This window comes from Coptis chinensis, chromosome 4 (assembly GCF_015680905.1).
Source record: "Coptis chinensis isolate HL-2020 chromosome 4, ASM1568090v1, whole genome shotgun sequence".
NCBI lineage: Eukaryota > Viridiplantae > Streptophyta > Magnoliopsida > Ranunculales > Ranunculaceae > Coptis > Coptis chinensis.
The window spans coordinates 4427191-4446804 of record NC_141459.1 but is presented as its reverse complement, the minus strand read 5'-3'; the positions used below and the strand labels follow the sequence as shown (position 1 = coordinate 4446804).

The following is a 19614-nucleotide window of genomic DNA, read 5'->3' as shown; positions in this document are numbered from 1 at the left end:
TAAACTAAACTGATTTGTTTTTTAATTGAAGTCAAGAGTGCATAAACTAAACCGGTTTGTTTTTAATCCCAGCAACCATTACAAGTTGCTGTTGGATTGTCTTGGTTACAAATCAAGAGTGCAAACAGATTGACAAAGTTATCTGACTAAATGTGACTTGTAACGAGTTATCATTGTTTAATCTTTCTTCCGGTTAATAAAAGTAACCCTTTGACAAAGTATTTTGGATGTACAGATTGTTATCATTGTTTCTTTCTTCGGTATAATAAATGGATCATTGTATTTTATAGATTGTAAATTTAACTGGATCATTATAAATCGATCAGAAATCAGTTATCATTCATTCATTCACTCGGATATTATAGAAAAAAATGATTAGTTGACCACTTGACAATCATCAAAATATGTTATTGTCTACACTGTGAATCGTGTGGATTAGAGGCAAGGACCAACAAGAGCTCACAGAGTATAGCTGTAGAGCAGAGGATTTTAGATCTACAGTATGATGATGGTGCTTCAGAGTTCAGACTGTGTAGTCAAAACTCAAAAGTCATTGATGATCAGGACCATGTTGCACCGTTTTCATTTTTCAAGTTGCATAGTTCCAAAAATCTCTGACAAGTGTTGCTTCCGAAAAAGGTTAATCAATATCTATGGTCAGATGAACTCATGAACCTAGGTAGATTGACTTTTGTGAGGTACGAGACCTACCCTTATGAATGCCTATGACCTTGAAAAAGCCTAGGCACAATGGAATGTGAAATACTGTACTTCTATAGTTGTAACGGTGTAGAGTGTCTGCCTACTTGTCCACGATTGCGGCGAACATAAGCAGTGATATACTATACACCCTCTTGTGTAAAGATATTTCAGTGAGTTTGAAATGATACATTGAGTCATTTGGGGAGATTCAGAGGGCTGTTTATGTCTTAAAATTGGCAAAAGAATATTATCTTGATTTAATTTCATACTGGAAAAGGGAGTAAAGGAATTGATTTGCGTGGAAGATATCTTCGTCATCTTCTAATTAAAAAGTTATCTCAGTATCTCTATCAGTTGGTTCTATCGTGGGCTTGTTTTGATATGGTTCACATTTAGCTAAAGTTGCCAGTGATTCTAAAATAGAATCTTCGTGGCTTCTACTAGTGGGGTAAAACAAATTCTTCGCAGTGATTTATAGCTCTAGTGTTCTACACGCAAATTAGGCTACTGTCGGCTTTGGGGACTGCTTGATTTTTATCTAAATCTGATAACCTACTGTAAAATTTTGTTACATGAATATTATTCGAAGCTTAAAATTTGACAGTGATTACCATTCAAATTCTTAAAGCTGATTTTAGTTTCAAGATTAACAATAATTTTTCAAGTCTGATCTCTCGTTGTACACTAGACGAAACAATCGATATTTGTTTTTTTTTTTCTCTCTCTCAAAAGGTAAATTAGATTTCTAATTGCTAAAAAGAAAATAAAGTAAATACTTTTAGTCGTTTTAATTGGTAAGTTCAATACCCTTCCGCACCCTTCCGCTGATTATATTTTTTGTATTCCCAATACAACATCATATTAATGAAACGATGGGATATGATTGAGTCAAACTGGATCGATTATTTTTTGTTGTGCAAAATAATAATTTAGACTCCAATTTATTTTTTCTTACTATATCGAAATGAAAAGTGGTTAAAACACATTTGGTATCCATTGGTTTTCACACAAAAAGTTAAAAATTGCTTTCGACACATTTCGTCAAAACGGACTGAAACTTTTCTTGAACATTTAATTATCCACATTACATTTTCACCTAAAATTTTCAAAATTAAAAAAACAAAAACATTTTAGACATGCAATTGGATTGGCCTTGGGGTGAACCTAGAAAATCTTGTGTATGAAGTATAGGCCTTAAGAACCGAAAATCTTTTCCTGAACACTATTAGTTATACATCACATCCAAAATATTCACAATATTGTGGATATTTTTTTGATATGTAATGAATATTATTTAATTTATTTGAAATATAATAGTAAATGGACATTTTTATCTCTAAATACATGCAATTGGATTGGCCTTAAATATATCACGAACCTATATATTTTTTTGAAAATCTTGTGTATGAAGTATTGATGCTAGAAGTTAGAACATGATTTTCTTTGATCGTTGATAATTGATTATTTATCAATAATATTAGTATTATTGCCGAATTGGGAGGTCAACAATTAGCTTCAATTTGCTATAAAACAAGTCGGACAAAAACTCACTTCTTATAATACTTTACAAAAAATGGTATAAGTCATTCTTTTAGGTATGTACGTATGGGAAAATTATTTGTTTAGTACAGAGAGGCAGCACCTAATTTTCTGCATTTATATTTTAATTGTTTTGACTAAACAAACTGTTATGCTATTATTTAATTTGTCACTAGTTTTTGTACACGCATACCACTGTCCGAGAAATAAGATTCACCACTATTATAAGTTTCCATACACTTGCATGTAAGTCTTTGAGACTTTGACCCGATCAAAGCCACTGGAGATAATCTGAATTCAATTTATTAAGCTCTGGATCAGATATAAATCTTCTGCAATTCAAAGTATTGAATGAAAAATGGCATTTTTTTTAACAAGGCCACACATTATCCCAACAATATAATTAGGGCTGGAAATTGTACGGGATTCAATCCGAATCCGACCATATCCGAATCTATTTTAACAAATATGGTTTATATGTTTGTGACTAGAATCAAAACTATTTTAACAAAATTTATAATTTGATGCCTAAAAATTAATTTATATATTACATTTATATATGAAAATTATTAAAATAATGTATTTTTTTAATAAATATGAATATCCGAAATTGACCCGAAACCCAATGGATCTTATTACGGTAAAGAGGTTTGACCTGAAACCCCAAACCCGCTCCATTTCCAGCTCTAAATATAATATGAGATAGTTATATTGAATGTTCAATTAAAGCCCAAAACCATTACCAATTTATTATTATTATTTTTTTTCTGTAATCTTACGGGTATGATTTGGGACATAATAATCATCATGTTGATAATGTATCAATGGTCATAATCTCCTAAATAAGTAAGCTTTCAGTCTATGTCAGTCCATGAAAAGAAAGTGACACGTCCACTGCATATGTGGTCCAAATGTCCAATAGTGGTATTGTTCGTTATGATAAATTTCTTTCACGAAAAAACCAAAGGCAATACAACTCCAACTTCGAACCAGCTGGGTTTAGCGTACTTCATTAAGTTTAAGGGTAATTTGGTCATTGAAATAGATTACAGGTTGGTTTAATAAATTCCACACAATTAAAATGTTATTTTGGCGCTTTTTTACTATTAAAATCTGAATTGAAGGTCGATATATATAACAACAACAACCCGAAACTAGAAAGAAACCAAATTTAGAGAGGGACAAGTTCCAGTTACTTTAAGAGGAATGCATGTAAACAACCAACTTTAAGGTGTTGCGTCTTGCAGCTCCGAATGTAAAATGCCACCGTCTAGATGACTGATAAGAAGGTTACAAATTGAGCTAAACGTTATACATTATCACATTTCATACTAAAGTCGAAATAGGTACAAGTGTACATGTGATTTGAGACTTTAAATCTATTTTCAAGTGAGTGGAGCGAACGTTTTGGGGCTAGAGAGGATTATGTGTACAAAAAGTCATCTGTCTGTTATCATTTCTCATCTCATTTTTTATTTTCGTTTCTCTTTCTCTACGCTCTCTCAATCTCTTACTCTCTCCTCTCTTTTTCTCGGTTCACGCCCCCAATTGCATAGCAGTATACTAATAAGTATTAACCAAATGCGTAAAGCGGATTTGGATTTTATCACAGTAAATTTGAAAGTTATGTGTCATTGTTTTTGCAGGGGTTGCACGGGGCAGGTCATGAAACAGAGACGCTAATGAGTTTGCAAGTTTTAATAGTTTTAAAAGAGGTTTTCCAACGTCTTGCTTTTAAGGGTGACACCTAACGCGAATATTTTTTTAGCCTACCCAACGCCACCACTACCCCCACCCCATTTCTTCTCTCTCTGTAACTCAACAAGAAGTGAACAAGAAAAAAAAGCAAGTCTCAGTAACTCTCAGTGTCTCTCTTCTTAGATCTGCTTCTAAGTGTTAACTTTTTTTTTCTTCTTCTCTAAGCTGCATTTTCTTCTCAGGTATGAATGGTTTTGTCGGTTGTTTTATTCTCATCTTACACTTCTCCTTTGTTTTTCTCTCTGTTTTTTTTGTCGGTGTTTTAGAATGAAAATGCAAACATAGATTTCTTATTTGTTTTCATTTGATCTTATTGTAAATGATAAGTTTCTAGAGTAATGCACATGAATACGTGAAGTGTTGTTTGTGTTCATGTGAACAAGTACCATTACTTCTGACATTTTTGTTCTCACAGGATCAGACTTTTTTTTTGTTTTTACTGCCTCCAGTTTCTCACTGTTCTTAATAGTGCATTTTCTGGGGAAAAAAAAAAAAAAATTGCCTGTCTAATTTTGCACTAATTGAAAATTTTAAAGCTTACAATGACTTTACTTTTGTGCAGATGATTTGAAGATCATTTCTGATAATAGATCCAATTTGAGTGGCTTAATATTCTCTAACAAGATCTTTGAATTTATTTTTACAATTGACATTTTTGCATCACCAATGTTTTACATGCTTGCACACTTTCCTGAAATGGGTTGGGAATCTTGGTTGTTGGAAAATTCATAACCAGATGATTTCAAAGAAGTTTCTGATAATGCATGCCCTTCAGGTTATGAGGTAGTTGACCTTAAGATTCTTCTGAATTGGCCGCCTTGACCTTCGTTTATACTGGAACAAATTTGATCCAAATGTCAGATAGTATATTCTTTAGTTAGTCAGGAAGTTAGGTTAGTGACAGCATTGCATGTTTATTCGTGTTTAAAATGTAATAGTCCCAATCAATGGAGTAGAGAAATACGTTCTACTTGATAATTGTCAATCATCCATGACTGAAATGCTAAGTACTATCAGAGTAAGATTTCGGACTGAAATGCTAAATACTTTTGTATAAATTATGAGCGTTTCAGCATAGAGGTTCTAACTACTGCTTTAGCTTATTAGTTTCAATTAGGCTCGATGCTCTGCCTTGCAGCCTCGTAAAGTTACAGGGTCAGAACTGAGGCTACCAGCCTAGTGTCATGTTCTTGTTCAACAAGTTTCTAATGATTCTCAATCGGGCTCCTATTTAAACTACATGTTGCATTTGTCTGATGGCTGAATTATTAAGTTTTCACGAAGCTCTGGTATTTATTTCCAATTCATGTATTCAGGTACATACATACAAATGGACCGGCGATGGTGGAAGAAAAAATCTTCTGATAAAACAGCTGAGAAAGCAGTGTCAGCAGCAGATTCAGCTGGGACTTCTTTGGCTTCAGTTGGATCTCAAGGGGATCAGGTCTGTCAATCTAATTTAAACTAATCTGGTAGTTTAAAACGCCTGGTAGTTTATACTGATGAAATAAATGAGATCCGAAATATTTCTCACATTGGAATGTAGTCCAAAAGTACCACTCTTCCTCTTTTTTGACATTCTGAAATTCAGGAAAGTAATCGGAGTTTACATCCAATGTAAATGAATCAAACAGACATCAGATTTTCTTACGCTAAGAATGTTATATAAAAGTCCAAAAAAATGTGTTACTTATTTGAGTTCTTTCTTATTATCAAACTCATATCTTGCCCTCGTGTTATAATCAATTAACGTTTTTTCCTCTGCATCTGCTTCATTTCAATGGTCAGGAGAAACCCAAGAAGCCCAGTTATGTTCAAGTTTCTGTGGAGACATATGCACATCTGACTGGATTGGAGAATGAAATCAAGACACTTAATGATCATGTAAAGACATTGAATGAAGAAGTTGATATTTTGAATGAAAAACTATCGTCTGCTCATTCTGAGATAGATGCTAAGGAAACTGTTGTAAAGCAGCACACAAAAGTTGCTGAAGAAGCTGTTTCAGGTATATGCTTGGCTTGCTGCTCTCTGAAAAAAAAAAGTCCTTACAATCTGTCCTGTGCATGTTTAGTAGATTTTTTAGTATCTTGATTTTTCAATATCTCATTCTCATAAAAAATATTGGGATTGGTTGTTTGATTTTCACTTTTCTTGAGGCATTCAGTCAATCAGTTGTACTTGACTTCTAAAGGATAGTGCTTATATTGGTGGTCTTCATACATTTTCATGCCATCTTAGATCAACTTCCACCTATTTTTGCCTCTACTGGAGGGTGGAGATAAACCCGTTTCCCTCTTAATGTTTTTATGATTGAATCTCAATTTTACACTATCATCTTAATAAGTTCATTTGATGTGTGTTGTTTCTTTACTACCAAATTTCAAATCAATTAACATGCTATCTTGTTACTATTTTGTCATAGTTCCCTTTGGTTTTAGTTGTGGCATGATGGTCCCTTTATACTCTCTGATCACTCATCAGTTTTTACTCATCAGTTTTTATCTCTCTGACGCTCTACAGTAAGGGAGAATGACATAAACATGTTTAGAAATAGTGTCAAATGTGTTATCCTATCCTGGACCCAAACTCGGTACTAATAGCTATATTTAGGAATACCTAAGATTTCTCCATTGACAAAAAAGGATACTACTTAAATCTTGTACTTTTTGGAGGTTGTATAATTTTTCATCTTAAAATTGTTCTTTTATGGTTCTTGCCTAAGCCGTGTTCTTCTCCTTATCACAGGATGGGAAAAAGCTGAAGCAGAAGCTTTGGCTTTGAAACATCAACTTGAAGCTGTCACACTCCTGAAGCTTACAGCAGAAGATAGAGCATCGCATTTGGATGGTGCTCTTAAAGAGTGCATGAAGCAGATACGTAGCTTAAAGGAAGAGAATGAAAAGAAACTGCATGAAGCTTTTCTGACAAAAACTAAACAATTGGAAAAGATCAAGCTCGAGTTTGAAGCAAAGTTAGGTGATCTAGATCAGGAACTCCTCAGATCATCTGCTGAAAACTCTGCACTTTCGAGGGCATTACAAGAGCGTTCAAATATGCTTATGAAGGCCAATGAAGAAAGATCTCAAGCAGAGGCTGAGATTGAGCTTTTGAAGACCGATCTTCAATCATGTGAAAAGGAAATAAATTCACTAAAATATGAGCACCATATAGTATCTAAGGAGCTTGATATCCGAAATGAAGAAAAAAACATGAGTATGAGGTCTGCTGAAGTTGCCAACAAGCAGCATTTGGAAGGTGTCAAGAAAATAGCCAAGCTAGAAGCTGAGTGCCAGAGACTGCGTGGTCTTGTCCGGAAGAAGTTGCCCGGACCTGCTGCGTTGGCCCAAATGAAGCTAGAAGTTGAAAGCTTAGGCAGGGATTATGGAGAGACGCGAATGCGAAGGTCTCCTGTTCAGAGTCCCAGCCAACATCTAGCTCCACCACCTGAATTTTCTCTGGAAAATGTTCAGAAGTTCCATAAAGAAAATGAATTTCTCATGGGACGTTGTTTGGCAATGGAGGAAGAAATGAAAATGCTGAAAGAAGCCTTGGCAAAACGTAACAGTGAGCTGCAGGCGTCGAGAAATATGTGTGCTAAGACAATGAGCAAGCTTAGAAGTTTAGAAGCACAGCTACAGTCTGTTGATCAACAGAGAAGCTCCTCAAGATTGAATGTTGAGATGCCCGTTGAGAATGAAAGCAATCCACCAAGCTCGATGTCTTTGTCTGAAGATGGGATGGACGAGGAAGGAAGCTGCACAGAGTCTTGGGCTACAACCTTAGTTTCCGAGCTATCACAATTCAAGAAGGGGAGGAACAATGGCAAACCTGTCAAGGCTGAGAACATGAATCAGCTGGAACTTATGGATGATTTCCTTGAGATGGAAAGATTGGCATGTTCTACTGAACCTAATGGACCTGCCATTGTTTCAGACAGTCCAAGTGATAAGAAAACTGAAAATGAAGACCACTGTTCTATGGCTGTTCTTGCAAAGACAGGGGATGTAGTGCCTGAACGACAGCCTGAAACAGTTTCTTCCTCTATGATCTTTTCTAGGGAGGAACAGCCATCAGCAATGACTGAATCCGATGCTGATAAAGTGTCACTAACAACGCTTCGTTCAAGAATTTCAATGATATTCAGGTCTGAAGAAAAGGATGCCGATATGAGGAGGATTCTCAATGATATCAAATGTGTTATGCAGGACATGCAAGATGCTTTGCCTCAGAATTCTGCCAATTGTATTTTGGAGGATACACATTCCTCAAGTGTTAGTGGTAATCAGGTCTCTATTCAACATAATGAGGAAAGAAGAAATGGTGGAAGCCCAATCAATCTTATCATAGACCAAGAGTTGACCCGTGCCATTTATCAAATTCATGATTTTGTTGTGTCAATGGGTAAAGAGGCTATGACAGTCCACGATATAGCTTCGGGTGTACACGACATCATCCGAAAATCTGAGGAGTTTTCTGATTCTGTGAATAATGTATTATGCAGCAAAATCAGTTTGGGAGACTTTATTCTCAACCTTTCTAATGTTTTGGCAAAAGCAAGTGACCTAAGCATAAATTTGTTTGGTTCCAAGAGCAGCGAAGTAGAAAATATCAGTTCTGACTGCGTAGACAAGGTGACTTTGTTAGAGAAAAAGGTAGTTCAAGATGACTCATTTAGAGAGAAATTTCCTAATGGCTGTGCTCACATATCTCACTCTACATCTGATCCCGAGGTTCTTCGAGAAGGAAGCTTAAGTCCAGGTTCCGATTTGAAGTTTGTGTCATGCAAATGCTCATTGGAGGAGTTGGAACACTTAAAAACAGAGAAGGACAATATGGAAATGGAGTTATCAAGATGTACTCAAAATTTAGAGCAGAGCGAGTGTCAGTTACAGGAAACTCAGCAGCTTCTCACTGAACTGAAATTACAACTGGTATCTTCTCAGAAGTCGAACTGCTTGGCGGAGACACAGCTGAAATGTATGGCAGAATCTTATAATACACTTGAAACACGGGCACAAGAGTTGGGTGCTGAAGTGAGCAGTTTGCGTGCGAAAGTTGAGGCTCTAGATGTTGAACTTCAAAAAGAAAAACAGAACCACCAGGATGCTTGGGCCACATGCAAGGAACTTGAGGAACAGTTACAAAGGTTAGAATAAACCCATTTTTTCTGAATTCCGATGAACCATCTTAGTCAATATTACTTGGCTTACTTGGTTTCAGTCTTGGTAACTGAGTTCCTTTGGGATCGAATGACTGTAATCTAATCTTGACTGACTGCTCTTTGTTGAGCTGTTTGATTTTCTGATTCTAACTTGGTCATGGATCTGAATTACCCATATTGTCGTCTTTCTGACAAAGCTCGACTCTTTGAATGTAGTTTTGCTCATAGAGGTTGTGGAATATATGTATACTTCGTCCTTTTTTAATCTTAAACTTTCTTTGCCACGGGACTTACTTCAAGGTGCATTATTTGCAGCTTCACCATAGTTTTTTTTGCTCGGTTGCAGCCTCACTCTCATGATAAAATTATGATTTTTTCAACGTCATTTACATCTATGACAGTCCCCTGAAGTTTCTTTTGTTCCTAATTCTGTTTTTGACTTCTAATTTCATGTGATTATATCATGAAGGAGTGAAAGCTGTTCTGTGTGTGCATTATCCTCAACTGCTGAAACAGATGAGAAGTCGCAAAAGGTACCGACTTTTCTATATCCCAGCTGTAAAACCTGCACACTTTGCACATGCTTTTAGTTCCCTTGCATTGAAGTATCAAATAATTGAAGTGTCATTTGGGAGAACAAATCTACAATATCAGTTGTTGAATGGTATATTTTGAGCACCTTGTTAAATGGGTGTTCTTAAATGAAGCGCATATGCTGGTGGAAAGATGTTCCTTAATGTTGCAAATGGAAACTTAAGACGCATAGTAGGCTGTACACTGAGGAGCAAAGTCTGAATAATCTTGTTATTTATTGTAGGAGAAAGAGATAGCAGCTGCAACAGAGAAGTTAGCAGAATGCCAGGAGACCATATTTCTTCTAGGAAGGCAGTTGAAAGCTCTCGGCCCATCCGAGCATACTGAATCTCCACATCATGAGAGGCAGCAAGCATTGGAAGATTTTATGGAAGGCAAAAGGAGTCCTAGCAGATTGAACCCCTTGTATAGTCCACAAGACTCCGATAATTCAGACATGGAGACCATTTTTTCTTCAATTGCTGCCAGAGTTGGGAGTGAGTCTCCTTCAGAAGTACTTAATTCCTCCATAATTCCATCTGACGCAGACCTGGAATTAATCATGAGATCCCCTGTCAGTTCAAAACGCCCAAAACACCGGCCTACTAAATCATCATCTTCTTCGTCTTCCGCCACAACTCCAGAGAAACAGTCACGTGGTATTAGCAGGTTCTTTTCCTCAAAGTAAAAAACTGATCAATAGGCTTAATCGGTGTGAAGCATTGCATCCCATTCAGTTCATAACCGAAGTAAAACAAGGACTTTGTAGAGACTAGAGAGGGGGATTTTGGTAATTTCAGAATGGATTTTTTCAAATTCTGGAGATGGTCGCATAAAAGTCTGATCTGAAGTTCAGGTACACTGGTAGTTTCCTGAGAACTGGAGTGAGAAGCCAGATGTTCAAATTTTGGCATGCAATAGACTTGTTCTCTTTTGAGTCAGATGTGTCCTTTGATGGTAAACTTGAGTAAAAAAGCCACCCCACTTTCTGAAGTATCCACTTTGTTGAAATTTGAATGCATATTGGAAATAGCTTGCTATACCTCTATTCATGAGTATAAAAGAGCAACTTGTGCAACGGTATGATAGGAGCCACGTCAGAGGAGTTCAGATGGTCATATCTCGATCAGGTGCTCTATGTTTTCATGTGTTTGTTTTTAGAAAGCTGTACATGTTTTTTTTTAATACATGTTTTTTCTTTTTTCCTCATCGATGTTTAATACCTCAACTCAGTTTCCAATTTATTGTGGTATGTCGTGTTCAATCTATTTGTACAGTTCAAGAAAGAGGGGGGGTGGGGGTGGGGAGCTTATGATATGTGATATGATATACTGTGGTTGCACAAAGGTTGATGGACAAGCAATCCCTTGTTTTCAAATACCAGAAGATGAACAAGTTCAAAAAATCAATTGTCGTGGTTTTTTTTTTTTTGGAATAATGCTAGCACCCCTCTTGGGGACAAAAATTTCATAACTAGAAACCGGATACTAAAATACACTAATTTCTCAATTCTTTTTTAAAGATTTTATTATTTCCCTTCTCAAAGATCAGTTAGATACTTGAATCATAAATTAATCAAATTGAATTGGATATGAGTTTTTGGGATTAATTTTGTAGTGTAGAAGAAATAATTATGCTCAAGAGGGGAAAATCAGTTCAAGAATCGAACTTTCAAAACCATAGTCGAAAATCCAATTTTTCTTTAATTATTGGCCAATAAAAAACCCAAACCTCAAACAAACCAATAAATATGAACACCCCAAAGAAAGTGCCACTGAAATTCAAATTTGATTTTCAATCTTTGCCAAATAATGGTTTGGACCAAAAATTAATTCAAGTCTAAAAATAGAGTAAGAAATAAGCTTTCAAAACATTGGAAGATGAGAGCCAAAAGATTATTAAAATGGACTGGAGATGTGAGACATGGGTGGTTTTAGTTTTCCTATCTCTTAGTAAAGTGTAGTTATGGAATTTTCACATCTGAACCGGGTGATATCCGCATTTTCCGGTTTCAAAGTTATAAGATCACCAGGAAAACGGTCGGCAGAAGGCGTACAAACGTTATTTTATCTTGTTTCCTCCTAAACCCTTTTCAGTAGTTCATCAGTTTAAATTCTTCGTTTTTTAGTGGGGTATCACCGTGCTATCCCTAATGAGGCGTATATGATGGTGCAGTCACGGATAGTGTGACTTAAAGGGTAATCTTAAATACACTCTCCATTTCTTAGAGGGCACTCTCCAACCTGGAATTTGTTATTACATTTGTATCCCAACTTAAAACCCATGTTTTCTAAGATGACACTTCCCATAAAAATTCTCATAAAAAATAGTAGTAACCTCATATTGCCCTTAACTAACTAATTTGCACTATGCAACTCTATACACTATCAAAATACACTCCTCCTCTCCAATTATCTACATCTAATTCAATTTTCTTTGACTCAACTCAACTCAATTTTTCTCTACTTTTTTTAACTCTCAATACCTCTATATTTTAACTCTCAAATGGAGTATGTATAATTATCCAACTCTCAAATGAACGATTTATCGCAATACAAATACTCACATCTCAATGTCGAATAAATTGAAGATTATATGATGTTAGAAAAATCAATTGAACATGAAAAAAAAAAAAATTGGAGATTAATGTAATTGAAATTGCCTAATGAAATTGAAACTAAATGAATTACGATAGTTTGAATCTTAGATTTCAAAATAAATTTTGTGTAATCTTGATGTATGTGCTATTTTGATGAACGGTAACACATTGTCGTAAAATACCATAAACCACACGGAATGTTTGTCAAAAACATAACCATAAATTACAGTGTCGAGTTACCATTTACCAAGTAAAAATACAACAAATAGACACCGAAAATTCTTAAACCATTTCGTATCTTGTTGCTGTGATGTCAGGTTCCAATATTTAAATGTTTAATCATCTATTTGATAATAATTTGATTAATAATTAGCATATTTTAACTTATTTGTAGTTGTTTTAGGTGATAACTTAGTTCCAACAAGTAGAAAACATTTAGGTTATAATTTTTTATTTTCGAATTGTTAGCAATTGTACATGTCTCTAGGGTTTAGGCCGAGTTTGAATAAATACAATTCTAACTAGACTTTGAATCTAACATCTAAATTTTTACCTACAAAATAAAATTGGATTATATAATATAATTTAAATCCATTCTCCAATCTATAATAAAATGTTTAGGTTATAATTTTTTATTTCGGAATTGGTAGCAACTATACTTATGTCTAGGGTTTAGGGTTTGAATTAGTACAGTTCTAAGTTCTAACTACACTTTGAATCTAATATCTAAATTTTTACCAACATATTAAAATTGGATATATATATATATATATATATATATATATATATATATATATATATATATATATATATATATATATATATATCAGTCCTTCTCTTAAAAAGTTTTTTATACAAAATTTTTTAAAATAAATGCGTAAAGTAAAACTTCATCAAAAATGAATTTAAACCTAATTTTTTTGTGGATAAGATATACTCATATTAATATGACCTCCACAAAAATTCGGGTCATTTGACCATTTCTAACATTGGCAAAAAATAATTACAAAATCGAATATTTTGACCGTTAATTTCTTTCAAAGGTTGAAAGAGATTTTTTATTATGGTTAGGAGTTTTCAAATAAGTTGAATTTTTATGGAGATGATCTCTATGGTGTAAAGATCATATCTACAAATAATCAAGTTTAGTTCATATTTTCAAAGAGTATTGTATAAAAACGTTGTATAAAAAAATATGTTTGAAACGAACCTCCTATATATATATATATATATATATCAGTCCTTAACTTAAAAGTAGTTAATTTTATTAAATTTTAAAATAAATTAAAATATAAATATATATATATATATATATATATATATATATATATATATATATATATATATATATATATATATAATTTGAAAACCTTTATCTTGGCAAAAACAATTACAAAAATTCAAATTTCGGACCGTTAGATTTTTTTTAAAAGATGATAATCATTTTTATGAGTGTTCATTTCCACAAAAATTATGTTTGAATTCATTATGGTGAGTGCTTCATTTTAATGAAAAATTATATTTTAATTTATTTTAAGTAGCTAATTTTAGAGAATTTATTTATGTATATATATATATATATATATATATATATATATATATATATATATATATATATATATATATATTTTTTTAATTTGTAATGGTATCAAAATTTGAGATTCCTCGATATTCCCAATTTAGGGTTTAGGGTTTAAGGTTAGACATCTCGATATTTCAATATTTTAATTATTTCGATATCTCGACATTCGAAATTGAGTTTTCATTTCGACCAATTATTACAATATTTCAAAACAATTTTGATATTTCGACTAATTATTCAATAATTTAATACTATTTCAATATTTTGCCCTATTGTTTTTATGAAATTTCGAAATCAATTTATTCTCTTTTTAGGTTGATTTGAATTTCCCTCTCAAAACTCATTTTCAACTTTTTTGCTTCCCTCTCAAATTTAAATTGAAATTCAAACCCAAATTTTAGCCCTTTTCTACTCTTTTTCTTTCCCCATCCTCAAATCTACTTCTCTTTAAACATTTTTTCTTCATTCCTAATATAGAAACTTACAAAAACTCAAAACTATGGGAGGTGGTGAGCATGAAAACTGGCCCAATCCACACACTTACAAGATAATTTGTTTGACTTATCTTCTCCACTTCAATTATTTTCTTTAAGTTGGGTATATGTCTAACTATTTTTTTTTGTTGAATTTAAGTCTAATTTAAGCGCATTGAATGTTTACATTGGAATTGGAAGTGGAAGTTGACAACATATGTCATGGGTTTGGGACAAAAGTTATTGTGAAAGAGAAGGGGGAAAAAGAGGAATCGTAGAATGTAGAATGTTGTAATTTTCTCAATCTTATGTTAATTTCGGTAACTAGTTACTACTTTATAAATACAATTTTCAGCAACTGAACACTAAAAGTTTGAGCAATTTGCAGCAACTAGATACCATTTATTAAATTAGTAACTGGATACCGAAATTGAGTTTTAATTTTGGTAACTGGTTACGACTTTACTATTACAATTTTCAGCAACTGAACACCAAACTTTTGAGCAATTTTCGCAAATTAGGGATACTGAAATTGAGTTTTAGTAATTGGTTACCATTTTACAAATACAATTTTCATCAACTAAACACCAAAAGTTTTAGCAATTTTCAACAACTAGATACTATTTATCAAATTAGCAACTGGATATCGAAATTGAGTTTTAATTTCGGTAACTGATTACCGCTTTACTATTACAATTTTCAGCAATTGAACACCAAACTTTTGAGCAATTTTCTCAAATTAGGGATACCGAAATTGAGTTCTAATAACTGGTTATCGCTTTACAAATGTAATTTTCAGCAACTAGATACCATTTTTATCAAATTAGCAACTGGATATCGAAATTGAGTTTTAATTTCGGTAATTGGTTACCGCTTTACTATTACAATTTTCAGCAACTAGATACCAACATTTTTCGGCAACTAAACACCAACATTTTGAGCAATTGTCAACAACTAGATACCATTTTACTATGCACACCACTAAATGCTTGTATTTTATGGCAAAAGTGCATAAAATAAGTGTTAAAATTATAAGGAAGAAAACTGACGTTAAATTATGGAAATGCTGAAATCTACATTTTCAACTAGTGCCATACTACAGGGATTAACATAACAAGATCAGGACGTAGTAAATTACAAACTCATGTAAGACCAAATAAGCATAAACCATGGGACATACCTTACTCCAAAACATCAATCGATGGTCCAAACTTTATGCAAAAAAAGCTAAAACCCTCATCACACCAAGACCATTAAGTTAATATCCATTAAAAGTAAAGATATCGTTTTGAAAATGGGCTTGTATGGTATCACATGTTTCTTCTGACCGAGACTGAGATGTAAAATGACTTCTAGACTCGAGCACAGTCACACCTGCTTCAGCAAAAATTCTATCTTTTTCCTTCTCCACAAGATCTGCTAACAACTTCTGAAAATCTTCTCTTTGCACACATATATTATCATATTTGAGTTCTAACCATTAAAACTATTACAAAAATGGATACTCTATAACTAATATACATTGAATATTTGCTCATAAATGTCTCCAGTCTCTACTCGCTACCAATATAGAAACACTATTGTCACTGCCAATTTCAACAGTGATGACATGATTTCATAGTGATCAATATTTTAAGTGTGTACCATCATCAATATTTTGACTGCGTCAGTGCTAAAGCCCTGAAATAAAGACAATGTGAATTATGAACTCATGAAAAGGAAACGACGAGCAACATGAATTCCAACTATTAGTTAGTGGTTTATAAATACCAAAAGACTTAATTATCAATGCATTTAAATTACCTTTCCAATCCATACATCGTGAGCCACGTGACATTTATAACCATACAAAATGGAGGAGTCCATAGGACCACCACAAAACTTGCCTTCGCTAGCCTCCAAGTTTTTAGTTTGAGCTTTACCTTTCTTTTTTTATTCGCTCCGACCTCCTCCATTTCCTTAGACTGATCACCATCACTTTCATTTTCACCATCATTGTCGACATGCATCTTCTTCTATACCCTCACCATCGACATCTTCTTCCATACCCTCACCATCGATATCTTCTTCCATACCCTCACCATCAACATCGACACCACTACCATCCCTAACCACAAGATGAGAACTATTACCACCATCTACATTCTCAGTCTCATTGACATCCATACGAATTTTACTATTTTCCACTTCGACCTCGTCACAATGGGTTTTTTCATAATCCATTGAATATATTTTTGTTCTTCCTTCAGTTTGAAGCAGTCGGGGGCTTTCTTTTATTTTTTAAAATTTCTTCATTACTAGCCAATTTTAATTTCATCTGATCATTATCTTGTCTGCTGGTTATCTTTGTCTTTGCCATTGCTACCAATTATATAAAATAGCACTAAAAATTAGCAGCGTTAAGCAATACCCAGCCAATACAAGGGGTGTGCAGATAAAACAAGCAAAAATATATACAAGGGGCATCACCAATCACAAGTACATCAGCACTTAAAAACATACATGTGACCTTCAATTCAACAAGAAAACTCTCATAAAAGAGAACCAACAATGAAGCTAAGAAAGTAATTACTAAATTTCACCATTTTTGAACAACTGAAAAGTAGAAAAACTTCAAAATTTTCAGCAAGATTCTAATTTAGATCAAACTATTTACATTGTTCATAAAATATCAAGAGCTCCCAAAGTATATATGTTCTCAAATTTTACTCATTCTATCACCAACTCAAATTCCACTCATTCTATAACCAACATATATCTCAAGTTATACATTTCTCTTGCTTTCTAGCATCTAGAACATTCATAACAAACTAGGCTATGCAAACCAACCCGGGTGTGTTGTAATGTTGGGTACTACTTATAAACTCATCTCTTCAAAACTATAATACACATTTACATGCTCTTTCCATCAGTAAAAAGCAACTATAGTATATCAAGCTGAACTATGTATCAACTTTTCTTTCCCATAAGCAATACCAACATATAATATCAAATAAAAAAGGGCGACAATGACAAAAATAATTAAAACACACCTAATTTGTGAGAACAATAACTGGATTAGTTCCAAAGATCAATACACAAATCAAAACTCAATGTTAGATAGCTCCTTCATGAGAATACACAAGCAATTAATTGTGCAAAGTTAGGATTCACGCAGAAACAAGTTAAACAACTGAAACCCGAAATTCTAAACCATCAACAGTGCATAGAGGTACTTAGATGGGTATTAATAACTCAAAATAACAAATAAAAAGAAAAACTTATATATAAAAAAAAAACCCCCAAATTAGATGGAGGTAATTGGTTTTTTTTATATCAAGTTCGAAATTTTAATGGGATTGAAGTTCGAACCATTAGCAGGTGATTGGTGATGTGAAAGAGAATAAAGTAGTGCTTTTTACAGAAAGAGGTTACCTGATCAAGACAAGAGGAAAATGTGGAAGAAGAGATACAGATCCAAGTTTGTTTGGGCGAGTTACGACTATTGGTAACCGAGGAAAACATTATAAAAAACCACTAGACCAAGTCACCCAGTTATAAGGAGCGTGCCCTCTAATTCTTTAGTGAACCGGATGCATTTTCTCTTAACCAGAACCGGTTCAGGGTCGGAGAGTGCCTCTTAGGAACCGGGGCGTGTATTTAATAGGACCCGACTTAAATGTGTTCAATGTGAATCTAATATCACCTTTCTCTAGTCTCTATCAAGACCTAAAATATCAAATTCGGTTAATATTTCGACGTACCCAAAACCGACATATATCGGAAATATCAGAGATATCTATTTTTTTTGTTGACAAGTCAAAATTTTGTTTTGTATGTCGATATATCGGAAATATCGTCGATTATATCAGAAATATCGTCAACATATTGGTTAAAGTCAACAATATTTGGTCAAAATCAACAATATCGGTCAAAGTCAACAATTTATATCGGATATATCGTATACATCAGTTGATATATATCGTCATATCGGAAATTGCGATATATATTGGGAAAAAAAGATTCAATATTCGGTTGAGATATATCGAATGTATCAATGTCGGTGTACCAAAAAAATGATATATATATCGGCGATATATCGGATATATCATCGATATTTTGGGCCTTGGTCTTTATATTAAACCATAGTACATATGAGGTGGACAATTTTTTTCCTATGTGGCAATTTCCTACGTATTTGGTTCTGCCATGTGGATTACTTAACAATACGATTATAATTTGAGTGCAAGTGCAATACGTATTAAACAATTTCCTATTAGAATTACGACTCTCTCTCGACAGTCGATTATATGATCAATTGCAAAGAAGACACTTAATTCTGGCACGATATCCTTTTGGCTGATTGATTCCGTTTGGGTATCTTAGAAAAATGTTTGGCACGCAACAACACTAGCTATATAGAAGACTATCATGCATATATTAGAACACAACAACACAAGCTAGAAGACTATTAAGCATACGTATGTTAGAGATAATATACCAAAATCAGCACCTATCATCCACAATAGTGAATTATTAATTAATGGAAGATAGTACATCAGACCAAGTCCCTCCCTGAGATACTTTTGTGAAAACAACACATACAAGAAACACAAGCTATGTAGAAATTAGCCACAAGCTAGCTAGACCCACATTCACTATGCATCAACAATGCATATGAAATTATTGTGCGACAATACTATGGCTAGAAGTAACTTGGACTGGAATGCTTTCGAAAACGTGTATGTAATACGTTACTTGGTTTAATATGGCAGATGCTCTAAACACGCATCCAAGAAAAATTAGTGGAAATATGGAATGGAAAAATCTGCAGATAGACAAACCGTTGGGAATTTCTCACACACAATAGAAGTCCTGCATACATAAAATGGTGACAGGCCGGCCTATCTACTAGGCCAAGGACTACACCACGCTGTTGGAACATTTATATATACATATTTTCAATTGAACTACAAGGAAGCTCAAGTAGAAACCTCACTGGAGTACGAATGAATGTCAGTTTTTTATAATGTCATACACTCATGAGTCATGACTTTAAAGACACTATTGATGGCTTAAGCATATAGGAACATGGTTCATGATAAGCTAGTTCACTATATATTTTTGTTATATTTGTATGATCATGTTTATTGCATTACTATAATACTACTTGATGAGATTTTTTTCAGTTGCATCTCTAACATTAATTAGGAAGACTTGGGAGCTTATCCAAAAGGTTGTGGAA

The 19614-nt window shown here is 33.7% G+C and overlaps 1 protein-coding gene and 1 long non-coding RNA gene across 2 annotated transcripts; one reads left to right on the top strand and one right to left on the bottom strand.

The window, feature by feature from the left end:
• Positions 1–3953: 3953 nt before the first annotated feature.
• On the top strand, positions 3954–11000 carry LOC147501336 (filament-like plant protein 4). The gene is made up of 6 exons (XM_086606359.1): positions 3954–4181; positions 5316–5443; positions 5788–6007; positions 6748–9148; positions 9633–9696; positions 9981–11000. Exons 2-6 carry the CDS (start codon positions 5330–5332, stop codon positions 10422–10424), a joined length of 3243 nt encoding a protein of 1080 aa, XP_086462485.1. The 5' UTR covers positions 3954–4181; positions 5316–5329; the 3' UTR covers positions 10425–11000.
• Positions 11001–15419: 4419 nt separating this feature from the next.
• On the bottom strand, positions 15420–17928 carry LOC147501335 (uncharacterized). Its single transcript, XR_015219801.1, has 2 exons — positions 16194–17928; positions 15420–16070 (listed from the first exon to the last, which is right to left on the bottom strand). It is a non-coding gene; the product is annotated as an uncharacterized LOC147501335 (long non-coding RNA).
• Positions 17929–19614: the final 1686 nt, after the last annotated feature.

Bases quoted from the DNA above. Each gene is read 5' to 3' on its own strand.
- LOC147501336 (XM_086606359.1), top strand. From the start codon at position 5,330: ATGGACCGGCGATGGTGGAAGAAAAAATCTTCTGATAAAACAGCTGAG. The intron at 5,444-5,787 runs GTCTGTCAATCT...TTCAATGGTCAG, and splicing joins TTGGATCTCAAGGGGATCAG to GAGAAACCCAAGAAGCCCAG. The intron at 9,149-9,632 runs GTTAGAATAAAC...TATATCATGAAG, and splicing joins CTTGAGGAACAGTTACAAAG to GAGTGAAAGCTGTTCTGTGT.